We start from the raw sequence: 14,783 nt of genomic DNA on the forward strand, positions 1-14,783 counted from the left end.
AGGTGGGTAGGCGGAGTTACGCATGCAAATTTCTTATGCCCATGGCATTAGCACTGCCATTGGGCGTTTTCTAAGATCTCGAAGATGATTGGCTTCTAGGCGAAACCCCCATTCGTCAGTCACTGACGTTACGTCTCCGTTTCCTCCTCAGGGAACGAGGGTTACATACGTAACCGAGACGTTATAGTTATAACATGTTAAAACCTGAGACATTCCCTTTAGGGGAACTTTACACTGTGTCCACTAGGGACAGCTTTGGGAACGAAATACCAAAATGCCATAATACATAATACCTTTCGTTTGAAACTGGCACATTCAAGATAGAAGCACTGATGAACCTGGAGTGCAATCCAGGTCGAGATCATAATATATTACAAATGTAAGAAACTAGGACCAACCGGCCGCATCGCACACTTCTTTAAGGGAAACCCCCGAAACCAAGGCCTTAGAGGCCGCCATACTCCTAGTAGAGTGAGCTCTGACAGCTAAAGGGCACTGCTGACCCGAAGACTCATAAGCTAGAGAAAAAGCCTCTTCTATCCACTTGCTGAAGCCTTGTTTATACTCGACGCGTCCGCATGAGCGCGAGGGTGCGCACGGCAAAAAAGACGTCGACGCGGAGGGGGTGGTAGTGCGCGTTGGGTCCGCAAGACTCCATTTCACCTGGCAGTGTGCAGCACATTTTTTGTAACTCCGCGCGCAGCTCCGCATCCGAAGATGAACAAGTTCTCGGCGAATCTAGCCGAGCATGACGTCTCATCACACCAGCCCCCAGTTTGCACATAAAAGTTAGGTGCTTATATTTACAAAAGGAGCATACAAAAGCAGAAATAAGCCGTTTTAAATAAAGATCCATGTTTAACCAAATAAATAAATAAATCACGACACTAAAGTTTAGTGAAATTAGGAAATATTTAAGAGATCGTTAATTTAGTGCATATTTTGTTCTCATGTCACAAGTAATAATATCAAGCAAAGGTTTACTGAGTTTTACACAATTCTTTTGTGGTGTGGTTTTTGGTGAAATGTACTAAAATAAATATCACTTGTGTACATTAGCACACTTCTTCTTGACGCTTTTTCCTGTTGGTTTATAGAACAATTACTCCAAGTCGCCCTCTGTCTTTTCAAAGAATAGCACAACGGCGAGCGCGTCAAGTATAAACACCTCGTCCGTTTGGGGAGGAGTGCGCGCAGTCAGCGGAGGCTCGTGCAGCGGAGACAGGCGAAAGTATAAACAAGCCCTTAGTGTATGTTTGGACATAGGGAGACCCTTTATGTGGCCTAAAACACACAAACAATCGATCCGCTTTTCGCCACAGGGCAGCTCTGTGGACATAAGCATCCAGTGCTCTCACTGGACATATAAGGTTCAATTTTTCCTGGTCCGGATTAGCAAACGGAGGAGGACAGAAAGCCTGCAGCACTATAGGTCTTGGGACACTGGTTAGTACCTTCGGAACATACCCTAATCTAGGGTAAAGGAAAGTTTTAACCATCCCCGGTGAACACTCCAAGCACGTAGGGGATATAGATAGGGCATGAAGGTCTCCTACTCTCTAAATAGAAGAAATGGCAAGAAGGAAGAGTTTCTTTAGAGTCAGAAATTTCTCTGAGATGCTGTCAAGTGGCTTGAACGGAGCCGATGATAACCCTTACAACACGGTAGCCAAATCCCAAGCAGGAACTCTAGTGCGCACAGCAGGCCTCAGCCTCTTGGTGCCACGTAGTAAACGAGTCACCAACAGGTTCCTCCCTACAGTGATGCCATCCAGACAGGCATGGTAAGCTGATAAAGCTGACATAAACACATTTAGTGTAGAAGGGGTTAACCCGGAAGAGAAACAATCTCGTAGAAAATCTAGCACTGGGTTAGGGTTAGGTTAGGGTTAGGGTCAGCCAAATGGAAGAACCCGGTATTGGTATGCTTTTGCCCCCAAAAGCGAACCTCAGGAACTTCCTGTGCTGTGGTTGGAGACATGGAAGTATGCATCTTTTAGATCTATTGTGACAAACCAGTCCTCGAATCTGATTTGAGTCACAATTTGACTTTGCGTCAGCATTTTGAAATTTAGTCTGCTGACTGTACAATTCAAATGACGAAGATCTAATATGGGACGCAACCCTCCATCCTTTTTTGGAGCTATGAAGGAACGGCTGTAAAAAACAGAATCTCTGTCTGATACAGGGATCTGTTCTATAGCCTCCTTCTTTATTAAGGTCTCTACTTCCTGTTCCATTATCAGAGCCGCTGAATCGAGGTGGGGGGAACCCAAGTTGAATTCTGTACCCTTTCTCTATCGTTTGCAGGACCCATAGCGATATATTTGGTTGAAGCCTCCACTCTGCCAGAAAATCTACTTAGGGAATCAGCCTCTTTTCTCTCCAGCCACTTCAGTGTTGTGAAACATACCTGCAGGCCCTAATCGATTTGACTGTGTTTTTAACCTGCTCGTTAAAGTTAAAGGGGTCATATAATGGTACATGCACTTTTTACAAGTTGATTGTATGGAAATGTGTGCTGGCAGTGCCTGTACACAACCATCCTATAATGATAAAAATCCATCCAGTGTTTTCTTTTTTTTTAATCTCCTTATATGTTTTCCCCTGTCTCAAATCAAGCCGTTTGACCATTTCACACACACCCCTCCCACAATTGTTGATTGACAGCAGCGTTTTAACACAGACCCGTCCTGAGTAAGATGTTTTCATAGTTCGCCATTGTTGATACGCTGGAGCAGAATGGCGTCTAAGAGATTGTGGTGTTCTGTCCTTGGGTGTGATAACAAACACAACAGTCATTTTGATGTTGCTAAATCCGAACTGCTGAAGACAGAGTGGCTGAGTTTTTTTTCCAAAGGGAATATTCCCCCGATCAACGTCAATGCTTTCATGTTTGCGCAAATCATTTCTCACCTGACTGCTTTATAAACGAGGGTCAGTATAAAGCAGGTTTTGGTAAGAAGCTGCTCCTGAAAGAAGGATCGGTACCAACTATTCGTGTTCCTGCTGTACCTCCAGAAGAAGTGAGTGCAGCTTGAATCGCTTGCACGCTTCATGTTGAATGCGGCTAAAGTTTACAGGTTAAATTACATTACGGCATGAAAATGTATGATGTTCTCAATAAAATTCACAATCCCACGTTTATAATGAACTAAGCGTCATTATGGTTATTGTGTTATTACAAACTGTGTCCGCTGGTGATAAAGTTAATGTGGTAACACTACACTAAGCTTACTTTTGTAGATGGTTTATAACGGTGTCTTTGGTGACCTAATGTAGTGCTTCAGTCCTGACAGTTATACCTAACACTGCATAGATGTTACGCATCACTGACAAGCCTACATTTACAGATTTTTTTTTTACATGACCATTATCTGTAATATCAATCTGTCAATGAACAAACGTATACATCAGTAAACGCATAACATTCGTATCTCACTATGCTAACGTTACCCTGCCAGTACAAAGATAGATCAAAGTGACATTACGTAAACCAACCATTCAGAAATGTCCAGCTCGCTGGCCATCATCTTTTTCCGGGTTCAAATGATACAGTGTCCTCAGAGACTCCTGTTGCCATTCTTTCTCCAAAATATACCCTCAACTGTTGTCAAAGCAACTCTCCATGTGTGTCAAAATGCCCCACAGAACCAGGTAAAATTAGTGTTTTCTTACGATACTAAGGATCATTTTTAATTAAAGTATATTACAAACTTTTCATTTAGACACTAAAGAATCATATTAACTTGTACAAAAATGGCATTATATGACCCCTTTAAAACATTTCAAATACACCTGCAAACAATTTTTAATTTCTAGTCATGTATTTGGTCATTGTGGATTTCTTAAAAATGTTATGTAAAAATCTTGTCTCGTCTCGTGAGATTATTTTGTCACACCCCTACTTAATGTTATTTTCACTCTGTTTGTGCATATTCACAACTTAGAGGTCTGGCATTTCCTCTGCATGGCATTGGCAAGTATTATGTTCCCCACAGTATCAGTATCACAGTTCAAAGTTCCACTTAAAAAGGGAATATCTTGTGTTGAGAATGCAACCCAGATGCCGGAGAAGGTAAAACCAGATGTTGCGTATTGCTGCCATACTTCAGGGCATGCTTGCACATCTCCTTCAGACAAAAGAGTTGATGACACTCTGTGTGTAATGTCATGGACTACAAACTGCCAATAGATTGCTGTGTGTTTAAACATACACCAGACAGTCGAGGGCAAGGGCGTTCACCTTAGTGCCAACACAAGATGCAGCATCAAAGTTCCACCTCTCAGGGAACTGGGTTGCAACCCAAGATGTCTATATATTTTTTTCATAATTTTTTATTTTAGTTTTAGTTATTTTAGTACATCAAGTTAAACTAAATGAAAATGAGAAATGTTGCATTGGCAGATTTTTATATGATTTATGTTTAGTTGAAGTTTATTTTAATTCCACTTAGAAAAATGTGTTGTTTTACTTTTAGTTACCTTTAATAACCCTGATCTCCATGTTTTCAGTGTTTCCAACTCCTATAGTCATAGCCATTGCTTCAGTAGGAGAATATAAAGTGCTGATCATAAACACAACATCTGGAAAAAGCCCACAAATGTAAGTTGTTCTGATGTCACAAATGCATGAATTAAATATGACCTATTATGCTTTTATGCCTATATAACTCCCTCCAGTGAGAGTTCTTCTCTATGTCAGTGTCTATGCCACTTAATACCAAGTTAGTTATTAGCATGTTGAAAATGGTGGTTATGGTAAAGGACAGGCATTTCACAACACACTGCTGTCAGTCACCAGCTGGTGTGCCCATGTTGACCACTAGTGGGCACTCCTTCCCTGACCATTGCCACTCAGCCCTGAACTTCAATCCCTATAATCCTTTGCCTGGACTCTTCATTAATGATTGCATTCAGTTGTAGTTCATTACATTGTTAGTTTCAGCTTATTTAAACCATGTTTCTCTATGTCATTTTTATCTAGGTTTTGTAAGCGTGTAAGAACAAATCAGAAAGAATGTGAGTTAATTAGGTTAAGCCCCGCCCACCGACTCTATACACAATGTGATTGGTCTGAGCAGAGTTGTTTTTTCCCAGCTCGCAAGTCTATAGAGAGTTGTTAGATGACACTGGCTGCAAATTAGATTTGCTGCCATTAGAGTGCATCTAGATCCTAGACCCTTTACATGCTATTTTGACTATGATTCTGGATTCTCAAATAAATCTTTGCTTGGATCTTATCCAAAGTCTCAGAACATTCCGTGACAGAAAACCTTGTTCACTTCAAATACAGTAGCATGACAGTTTGGATTCTTCCTCAAGCCAATAAGGAGTGGAGGGCACGATATCAGGCATTGACTGGGGGTAGGTGGATTAGCTCAGTTATTTTGGACCATGGCTGTGGGGCTGGAATATAATGATACTGTTACCAGCAGCCATATCAGCCTGTAGCCCAAGACTGGTTTCCCACTGAAGCTAAGCAGGACTGAGCCTGGTCAGTACCTGATGGGAGACCAACTGGGAAAACCAGGTAGCTGCTGGAAGCGGTGTTAGTGAGACCAGCAGGGGGTGCTCACCCTCTGGTCTGTGTGGGTCCTAACACCCCAGTATAGTGATGAGGACACTGTACTGTCAAAGAGCACCGTTCTTCAGATGAGACGTTAAACCGAGGTCCTGACTCTCTGTGGTCATTAACAATCCCAGGATGTCCTTCGATAAAGAGTAGGGGTGTAACCCCGGCATCATCACAACATGGCCGCCACGCCAGAGTCTTCAGCCAAGATGCCCACCACGCCAGTCCTATGTCTTAGGACAAGATGGCCACTACGCAGTAGCATACCGTGGGGTTTCAGTCAGGGCCTTCACTAACGATCAACACGCCCCACGCCATAACACCACACACACACACACACACATGATCAACAAGCCCCACGCCGTCGCCATAACAACACCCCCACACCCCCACACGCACACGTTTGTTCCCTTTCGGGGAACTCGAGCTGCGTCGAAATGCTGTGAGAACGCCTCTGCGTTAATGCGTCGTGAAGCGCCTGTAGAACCATTCCATCGGAAAAAAGATCAATCGTCGGCGTGATGACGTTATCGACCGGAAGCTATAAAACGTCCGTGCAAACAAACAGGAACTAGCTTCTGAGCCTTCAGCAAGCGATCTGTGTGAACCTGTCTGTCTATTTGGTGTTTTTGTCTGTCTATTGAAGAGTTTTTCCACCCTTTTTGTTAAATATTTCATATATATTAACAAAACAAAGAGAAAATAAAATAGATAGAGAATTATGGCGAGTGAAAGCAGTTTTAAGAGTTGTGTTCATCCCTGCCCACGTTACATCACGAGTGGGGATACACACTCTCTTTGTGTAGCCTGCTTGGGAGCGCAGCATGCCCAGGCAGCCCTCGAGGGGGCTGCTTGCGAGCATTGTGAAAAGTTACCGCTGAGAACGCTGCGCTCCCGCCGGGCACTCTTTGAGGAGGGTGCCTCGGCTCGTGTTCCCCGCGGCTCTGGTCCCGCTGCCGCCGAGGCGGAGCGGAGGCTGCAGTCGTGGGGATCACAATTGGATGTTGCAGAGGGGTTAGAGACGGGCGCTGCCTTATCTCTGCCCTCACCTGCACCATCCAGCGGCTCTTCTCGGGGCATGGAAGCACGCATGGCGGTTTCTTCCCCCCCGAGAGAGTCGCCGGTGCTTCATCTGTCCAGCTCTGAGGAGGTGGACGTTGAAAGCATCGAGACTGAAGACTCGCCACTTCAGTCCCCTGCATGCGAGGAGCTCGTTGAGGTTCTGACGCGAGCGGTGGCCAGGCTTAACATCGACTGGCCAACCGAGAGATACGAGGCAGGTAGAAAACGTGCAAGTAAATTAGACGAGAGATTCCTGCCTTCTCGCGCTTCAGAGCCTCAGCGGCGGGGCTTGCCGTTCTTTCACGACTTGCACACTGAGGTGGCAAGATCGTGGAAGAGACCGGCATCATACCGTGTTTTCAGCCCACAGACTTCGGTCTATAGTAACATCGCTGGGTTGAAACAGTATGGGTATGGGGCGATGCCAAAGGTTGAAGAGACGCTCGCGAGCCATTTCTCGCCTTCCTCGGCATCGTCCCTTAAAGCCCCGTCTTTGCCCACCAGACCTCTAAAAACAACGTCGGCGTTGGTGGGCAAAGCGTACTCGGCAGCGGGTCAGGCGGCTGCATGCCTGCACACTATGGCAATCGTGCAGGCATACCAGGCTGACCTGCTGAGGGATCTGGACAGTAGCGATGCAGTGGGGGGAGATATTATCACGGAACTTCGTTCTTCTGCCGATTTAGCTCTCCGGGCCACCAAAGAGACGGCCAGATGTGTGGGCCGCTCTATGGCAGTCTTGGTGGCCACGGAGAGGCACTTATGGTTGAACCCCACTGACATCAAAGAGAGGGAGAAAGCTCTTCTGCTGGATGCGCCGCTTTCTCCTGGAGGCCTCTTCGGTGACGCAGTCCATACTGTCACCGAGAGGTTCCAGGAGTCCAAAAAGCAAGCTGCGGCACTCAAGCAGTTTCTCCCTCTCAGGGTCCAGGTCCCTGGGGCTGCTGCTGACATCAAGCAGCCCAAGCCGAGTACGAGCGCCTCGCACAGGGCAAAACAAAAACAGAGCGTCGCCACCCGAACTCCCCCTCAGCGCGGGGACGAGGGGCGGCGCTCTCAGGCGAGGCCTTCGAGGGGCAGGGCTGATCTGAGGACAGTCCTGATCGCCAAGAAGGCCTCGTCGAAGCGTTCCTGACGCTAGAAGCGCCAGGACGCTGAGGGTGGTTCCCCCCGTAGGGAAACGGTGTTTACCCCTGCCTACGGTACCCGTTTTCCCTGCGGCGCCCTTTGGGGGCCGCGCTGCCAACCCCGCCGCAATGCCGGGGCGCAGTCGGTCTCCGCGGGCCACCTGAGGGTGGTCCGCCCCCTCCTCGGAGGGCAGGAGAAACAAAAGGACGCTGAGGGTAGTCCCCTCCGAAGGGAAACGGTGTTTACCTCTGCCTACGGTACCCGTTGTCCTGCAGCGCCCTCTGGGGGCCGCGCTGCCAACCCCGCCGCAATGACGGGGCGCAGACGGTCCCCGCGGGCCACTCGAGGGTGGTCCGCTCCCCCTTCGGGGGGCTCCCGAGCAGTCAAGTCAGTCGTTCCCTGCCGGTCCGCCGCTTCAGGGCACTGTGCTTGTTGCTCAAAGTACACCAGAGGCCAGCCCCGAGAGGCTGGTTCCCTTAGTAGATTTTCTAGACGAGTGGAAACGTCAGTCAAATATATCTCATTGGGTCCTGCAGATAATCGAAAGGGGGTACGGCATTCAATTCAAAAGTCGGCCACCTCCTTTCAGCGGTGTCCTACCTACAGAGGTGGGCCCGGAGCAGGCTCTGGTAATGGTACAGGAAGTACAGATACTCCTGCAAAAAGGGGCTATAGAGAGGGTTTCCCCTCCCAGCAGGGAGTCTGGGTTTTACAGCCGTTACTTCATCGTGCCGAAGAAGGATGGGGCGTACGCCCGACATTAGCTTCCTTTCGGTCTAGCACTGTCACCCCGCACATTTACCAAGTGTGTGGATGCAGAACTGGGGCCGTTGCGTCTGCAGGGCATCCGCATACTGAGGTATATCGACGACTGGCTGATTCTAGCGAATACAGAGCAGATGGCGGTTCAGCATCGAGATGCTGTTCTCGCGCATATGTCGAAGTTGGGGTTGAGGCTGAACGCCAAGAAGAGTGTGCTTTCTCCGGCTTAGAGAACCACTTTTCTAGGTGTGAGCTGGGACTCGGTAATAATGCGGGCGCAATTATCGCCAACACGCATAGCATCGATCCTGGCAGCAGTCAAGGAACAGAAGCTAGGCCGGGCCGTCACTGTGAAACAGTTCCAGAAACTGTTAGGTCTCATGGCAGCAGCGTCCAACGTTATACCTCTTGGCCTAATGTACATGAGGCCACTGCAGTGGTGGCTCAAAACAAAGGGATTCTCCCCGAGGGGAAATCCGCTCCGCACGATCACAGTCACGCGGCGATGCCTACGTGCTCTGGTCATGTGGAAAAACCCGGGGTTTCGATCTCAGGGTCCCGTGTTAGGGGCTCATGTTCGTCGCGTAACGCTAACGACAGATGCCTCTCTCACGGGCTGGGGGGGCGACCACGAGTGGTCGCTCATCCCAGGGTCTATGGCAGGAACATCAACGGCACTGGCACGTAAATCGGCTAGAGATGCTCGCAGTGTTTCTTGCATTGAAACAGTTCCTGCCCGACCTCAGGGGCCACCATGTGCTAGTCAGGTCAGACAATACATCGGTGGTCGCCTATATAAATCACCAGGGGGGTCTGAGGTCCCGTCCGTTGGACAAATTGGCACATCGGATCCTCCTGTGGGCCCAAGGGAAATTGCTGTCAGTCAGAGCAGTATATATCCCGGGGGTCCTGAATCAGGAAGCAGACAGCCTGTCGAGGCAGGGGCCGAGGCCCGGGGAATGGAGACTCCACCCAGAAGTGGTGGAGCTCCTATGGAAGGTATATGGGAGCTATTTGCTTCGGCGGAGAGTTCTCACTGCCCGCAGTGGTTTTCTCTGACCCATCCAGCCCCGCTGGGGTTGGATGCCATGGTACAGGAGTGGCCGAGGCTATCTCTGTACGCCTTCCCCCCGATTGTCTTGCTTCCAGGAGTTCTGGAGAGGGTACGCCGGGACGGGGCCCAGGTACTTCTAGTGGCTCCGTACTGGCCGACCCGAGTATGGTTTTCGGACCTGATATCTCTCCTGGAAGGCTCTCCGATGGAGATTCCGACCAGGAGGGATCTACTCTCTCAGGCGGGCGGGAGATTCCTGCACCCACGCCTAGAGATGTGGAAACTGTGGGCCTGGCCTCTGAGGGGGCTAGGCTCATAGAGGAAGGTCTCTCGGCCGAGGTCGTAGAGACCATCCTTCACTCCAGAGCTCCGTCCACGAGGAAACTGTACGCTCTGAAATGGAAACTTTTCTCAGCATGGTGCAGAGAACGCCAGTGGGACCCAGTTAACTGCCCGGTTGGTACAGTGCTGGAGTTTCTGCAGGCAAGGTTCTCGGCAGGGTTGACCCCCTCCACAATAAAGGCGTACGTGGCGGCCTGGGGTGCCTTCCACGTCCCTTTGGGTGGAGTGTCTTTGGGAAGACACCCTCTGATTACACGTTTCCTCTGTGGCACTTTAAGGTTGAGGCCTGTTATGCACTCGAGGGTCCCAGCATGGGACTTAGCCATTGTTTTGCGGGGCTTGTCCGAGCCTCCGTTTGAATCCTTGGAGGAGGTGTCGGATAAGTTCCTCACCCTCAAGACTATATTCCTTTTGGCTATTTCATCTCTTATAGAATAGGAGATATTCAGTCCCTGTCTGTAGGGCCCTCATGTCTAGAGTTTGCGCCGGGGATGGTGAAAGCATTTCTACATCCCAGGCCGGGTTATGTCCCCAAGGTTCCTACGAGCCCACGGGGCCCCATTACTCTTCAAGCATTCTGTCCTCCTCCTTTCACGACGTCAGACCAGGAAGGATTAATCTGCTGTGCCCTGTTAGAGCACTAGATACTTATGTCCACAGAGCTGCCCTGTGGAGGAAAACTGATCAGCTGTTTGTCTGTTTCGGGCCCCCTAAGAAAGGGGCCCCAGTATCTAAGCAGAGAATGAGCAAGTGGGTGGTCGAGGCCATCTCACTTGCTTATGAGGCGGTCGGGCAGCCGTCTCCACTGGCTGCCCGGGCGCATTCTACCAGGGGTATGGCTGCTTCTAAAGCATTGTTGTCGGGGGCTTCCCTCCTTTACATCTGTAACGCGGCCGGTTGGTCGTCTTCATTAACTTTTGTCAGGTTCTACGAACTAGACCTGGCATCTACTGTTGGGGCACAGGTACTCTCGTAACCGTGTGCGCTTCGGCTTCACACATACGAGACACTTGGTCCTATGGCGTTGTGGGTATAAGCGTTCTCACAGCGTTTCGACGCAGCTCGAGTTCCCCGAAAGGGAACGTCTCAGGTTACGTATGTAACCCTAGTTCCCTGAGGGAACGAGACGCTGCGTCGCTTTGCCATACTCCCGGCGTGTCCGTGATCACTTACTTCAGGCTTTATCAGAAGTTAGTTCCTGTTTGTTTGCACGGACGTTTTATAGCTTCCGGTCGATGACGTCATCACGCCGACGATCAATCTTTTTTCCGATGGAATGGTTCTACAGGCGCTTCACGACGCATTAACGCAGAGGCGTTCTCACAGCGTTTCGACGCAGCGTCTCGTTCCCTCAGGGAACTAGGGTTACATACATAACCTGAGACGTTTTTGTGACATATGGGGACATTCCATAGGCGCAATGGTTTTTATACCGTACAAACCGTATTTTCTATCCCCCTACACTGCCACTGCCCCTAAACCTACCCATCACAGGAAACATTCTGCATTTTTACTTTCTAAAAAAAACCTCATCCTGTATGATTTATAAGCATTTTGAAAAGTGACATGGCCATGTCCTTATATTTCATCCTCTCCTGTGTGTCATAATACACACACACAAACAATACAATATGCACTGTACGCAATACTACTATGAACTTTGCTTTCATAGTGTTCGTTGGGAAGGGGGCAAGCAAAAAGTATACGTGAGACAAAAAGGCAATTTGACTATTTATTGATGATACTGCACTCACGTGTCACCGTTTAGGCAAATGGTGAAAACAAACAAAAATACGGACCAACAGAACATCCAAAGAAACAGAAAAAAACACTGCTTGTTAGCTAACATTACCGGCTTGACATCAGGATCGATCATTCGCACGCAGCCTGTCATCCGCGGCGACCATAGTTTATTTCACACAGAACACTCACAACCCGCGAAAAAGTTCAGACGGCTGATGACATCAGCAGGGTGTAGCACACCGACACATCGCTGGGCCTCTGGGCCGTTCTATCACTACACATCAAATTTTGATTGGCTAATGACCCACGTCAGTCAAAGCTATGGTCCAATGGAAAATAGCAGCTTCAATGTAAGGCAAGCTATTCTTCTAGTGCTGGTCCTCGGGGCTGTGATGCGATTAGATGATGACATATGGAAAATACACCAAAAATAAATACATTCTTTCTGGAAATATAATCGTAACTATATATATATATATATATAATGATTTTGACAGGGCCAGCAGAGAAGGCCCTGATGGCCCTGACAGCCCACCACTGCCACTACGCCTGTGTCTTCAGCCAAGATGGCTGCCATGCCACAGTCATCAGCCAAGATGGCTGCCACGCCACAGTCATCAGCCAAGATGGCCGCCAGACCAGTCTTCAGCCAAGATGGCTGCCACACCAGAGTCTTCAGCCAAGATGGCTTACTCGTAAAAAGGAGGAGAAATAAGGCTTCCTCCATCCCACATGGCCCAGAGGCCATGCAAGCTCCATATTTGATGCCTGTCCTGTCGGTCTCTCACTGATGCCGGCTAAAGCCCCTAACTAGAGTCCAGCGATGGCTCCTGCACCTGACCAGAGTCTGGTGATGGGGGAGGGGCTATAGGTACCTGGAGTCCAATCCCTCCTGGTTCCCTGAATTACCTGTACCTCAATGGCAACTTCCTGCACCTCCAGGGCTCCCTGAATTGTCTGCACTGCCATGGACCCCCAGCCTGCCAGCGCCACCCTGAAGGCTTTCTAGCCTGCCAGATTTGCCCATGCTCCACAGCCTGGATCCACCCATCCTCCAAGTCCCAGACCCGCTAAAGTCTGTGAGCATTCTGTGACAACTGCTCCAGCCAACCAATTAGAGCACATTGTGCTTTTCAGAAGGTGGGGCCTCATAGGGACAGAAACTAAACAGAGCAATACTGACTGACTGGGAAGAGAGGAGCTTCAACAATGAAAATATTGGGGGAAATAATCAACATTCAAGCAGGAAAACCTGCTTTAGTAGAGCCCCCAAACAACATGAAATCTCTGTAAAAGGGTACAATTAAAGACAAATGTCAACATTTTCTATTCTCTTCTAATTACAGGTGCTGGATTACTAATTATGTTATTCACTACATTGTGAACATTGGTTACTATGCCTTAGTCTTCATCTTCACAACTGGAGTCTTCATCATGATCGTCTCTAAGCTTGTCCAAGCCCGACACATAAAAGCGACTGATGGCAAGAAAAAGACGTTCAGAAAGCAGGTCATGATGGTGTTGAGTTTGTTCCTGCTCTTCGGCTTGACGTGGGGTGTGGCGTTCTTCAGTTATGGGTCGATGCTCATTCCCTCATATTACATCTTCACTGTGTTGAACTCATTTCAAGGTGAGAAACAATCACCGGCTCCTGCATAGATGATTGTGTACAATTTGGTTGTTCTTTTGGTTACATTTTTTAAATTAAACAAATAAATGTAATGATATCTGAAAAGTTTATGAATTAGTTGAAATATGTTCTACTGATTTTTCTTTTTCAGGGTTTTTCCTCTTCCTGTATTACTACCACGTTCACAATGATGTTGAAGGAAATTTCTCAGATAATTCAGAAAGCTCTGAATCTACCACAACTGTTGTTCAATCCAGAATTAATGCTGTGGAAAATATTTATAATTAGCAGAATTAAGGTTTCTTTATCTCTCAGACTTTTTTAGACTGATTTCTTCTCGGCTGAGACGAACTGTAAGGGCTGATTTAAATCTGGACTATAACGTTATACAACCTGGATCACCTTGAGGAATATATCAATGTGCACTACAACAGATTCTGCAACACCATGAACAGGGACAACCAGAAAACAAAAAATGTAAAGGAAAAAAAACCCTCCAAACTCAAAGAGACTCCAAACTCTGTCATATTTCACTCACCAGCTCAAGTGCAACACCATCCATATCACCCAAACCACTGTGCTGCACCGAGATAAACGACATTCAGCTTTCCAATGAAAATAAACTTTCCGGATTTGATGCCAGTAGTGCACTCATTGAAGCCAAAGAACTCCAGGAACTGCTAGGACTGAAAATGCAATAGACAAAAGGAAAATCTTGAACGTCAAAATTTTCCCAATCTGTAAACAGATTTTCCCAATCCGAAAGCAGATTTTTCCAATCTGAAAAAAATATATATAAAAGGGAAAATGGGGACCATTGCAGTGGACAAATTATACATAGATGGACAATTATGTTGGGATAAGGGCATTACCTCCTGGCTTTTTTAACCCTCCACTCCATTCCTGAGTCAATAACGGCCATGATCATGATCCCCCCCCCCCCCCCCCGTGCCTCTATTTCTTATTCTTTCACAAAAATCTATAAGATGTGATACTTTGTATGTATATAATGCTTTCTGTTTTTGTTGTGCTGTGTGCATTCTATAACTTCTGTATCTTTAGTTTTGTTCGTCTGTAACAGCACTGCCATATTATACACCAGTGTGTATAAATATTAAGCTTTGGTGAATATTATCGCTTTACCTGTTTTTACTTTTACTCCTATTTTAGTAGCACAAGTTCATAAAGCCCTATTAAATTTAGATTGTAAAAAATCAGCAGGGCTTGATAATATAGAGCCTTGTTTTTTTTATTGCAGCATATCTCATAGCAGAACCTATTGCTTCTATTCAAAATTTAAGTTTAAATTCTAATGAAATTCCCCATGCATGCAAATCAGCTATGGTTCTGCTGTTGTTAAAAGGAGGTGACTGCTATGAATTAGATAACTACTGTCCTATTTCAAGGTTATCAGTGATGGCAAAAGTTTTTAAGTCTTTCGTAAATGATCAAATAAAACGATTTTTAACGGAAAATTATATGTTTAT

General features: G+C 47.2%; 1 protein-coding gene across 1 annotated transcript in view; it reads left to right on the forward strand.

The window, feature by feature from the left end:
• Positions 1-14,225, forward strand: part of LOC137090815 (adhesion G-protein coupled receptor G2-like) — a 32,265-nt gene extending 18,040 nt beyond the window's left edge. The window contains exons 11-13 of the mRNA XM_067454769.1: positions 4,516-4,606; positions 13,013-13,296; positions 13,448-14,225. Coding sequence (XP_067310870.1) covers positions 4,516-4,606; positions 13,013-13,296; positions 13,448-13,584 — 512 coding nt within the window. The 3' untranslated portion in view covers positions 13,585-14,225. The remainder of the gene's footprint in view (positions 1-4,515; positions 4,607-13,012; positions 13,297-13,447) is intronic.
• The last annotated feature ends 558 nt before the right edge of the window (positions 14,226-14,783 follow it).

Source organism: Pseudorasbora parva, chromosome 10 (genome assembly GCF_024679245.1).
Source record: "Pseudorasbora parva isolate DD20220531a chromosome 10, ASM2467924v1, whole genome shotgun sequence".
Taxonomy (NCBI): domain Eukaryota; kingdom Metazoa; phylum Chordata; class Actinopteri; order Cypriniformes; family Gobionidae; genus Pseudorasbora; species Pseudorasbora parva.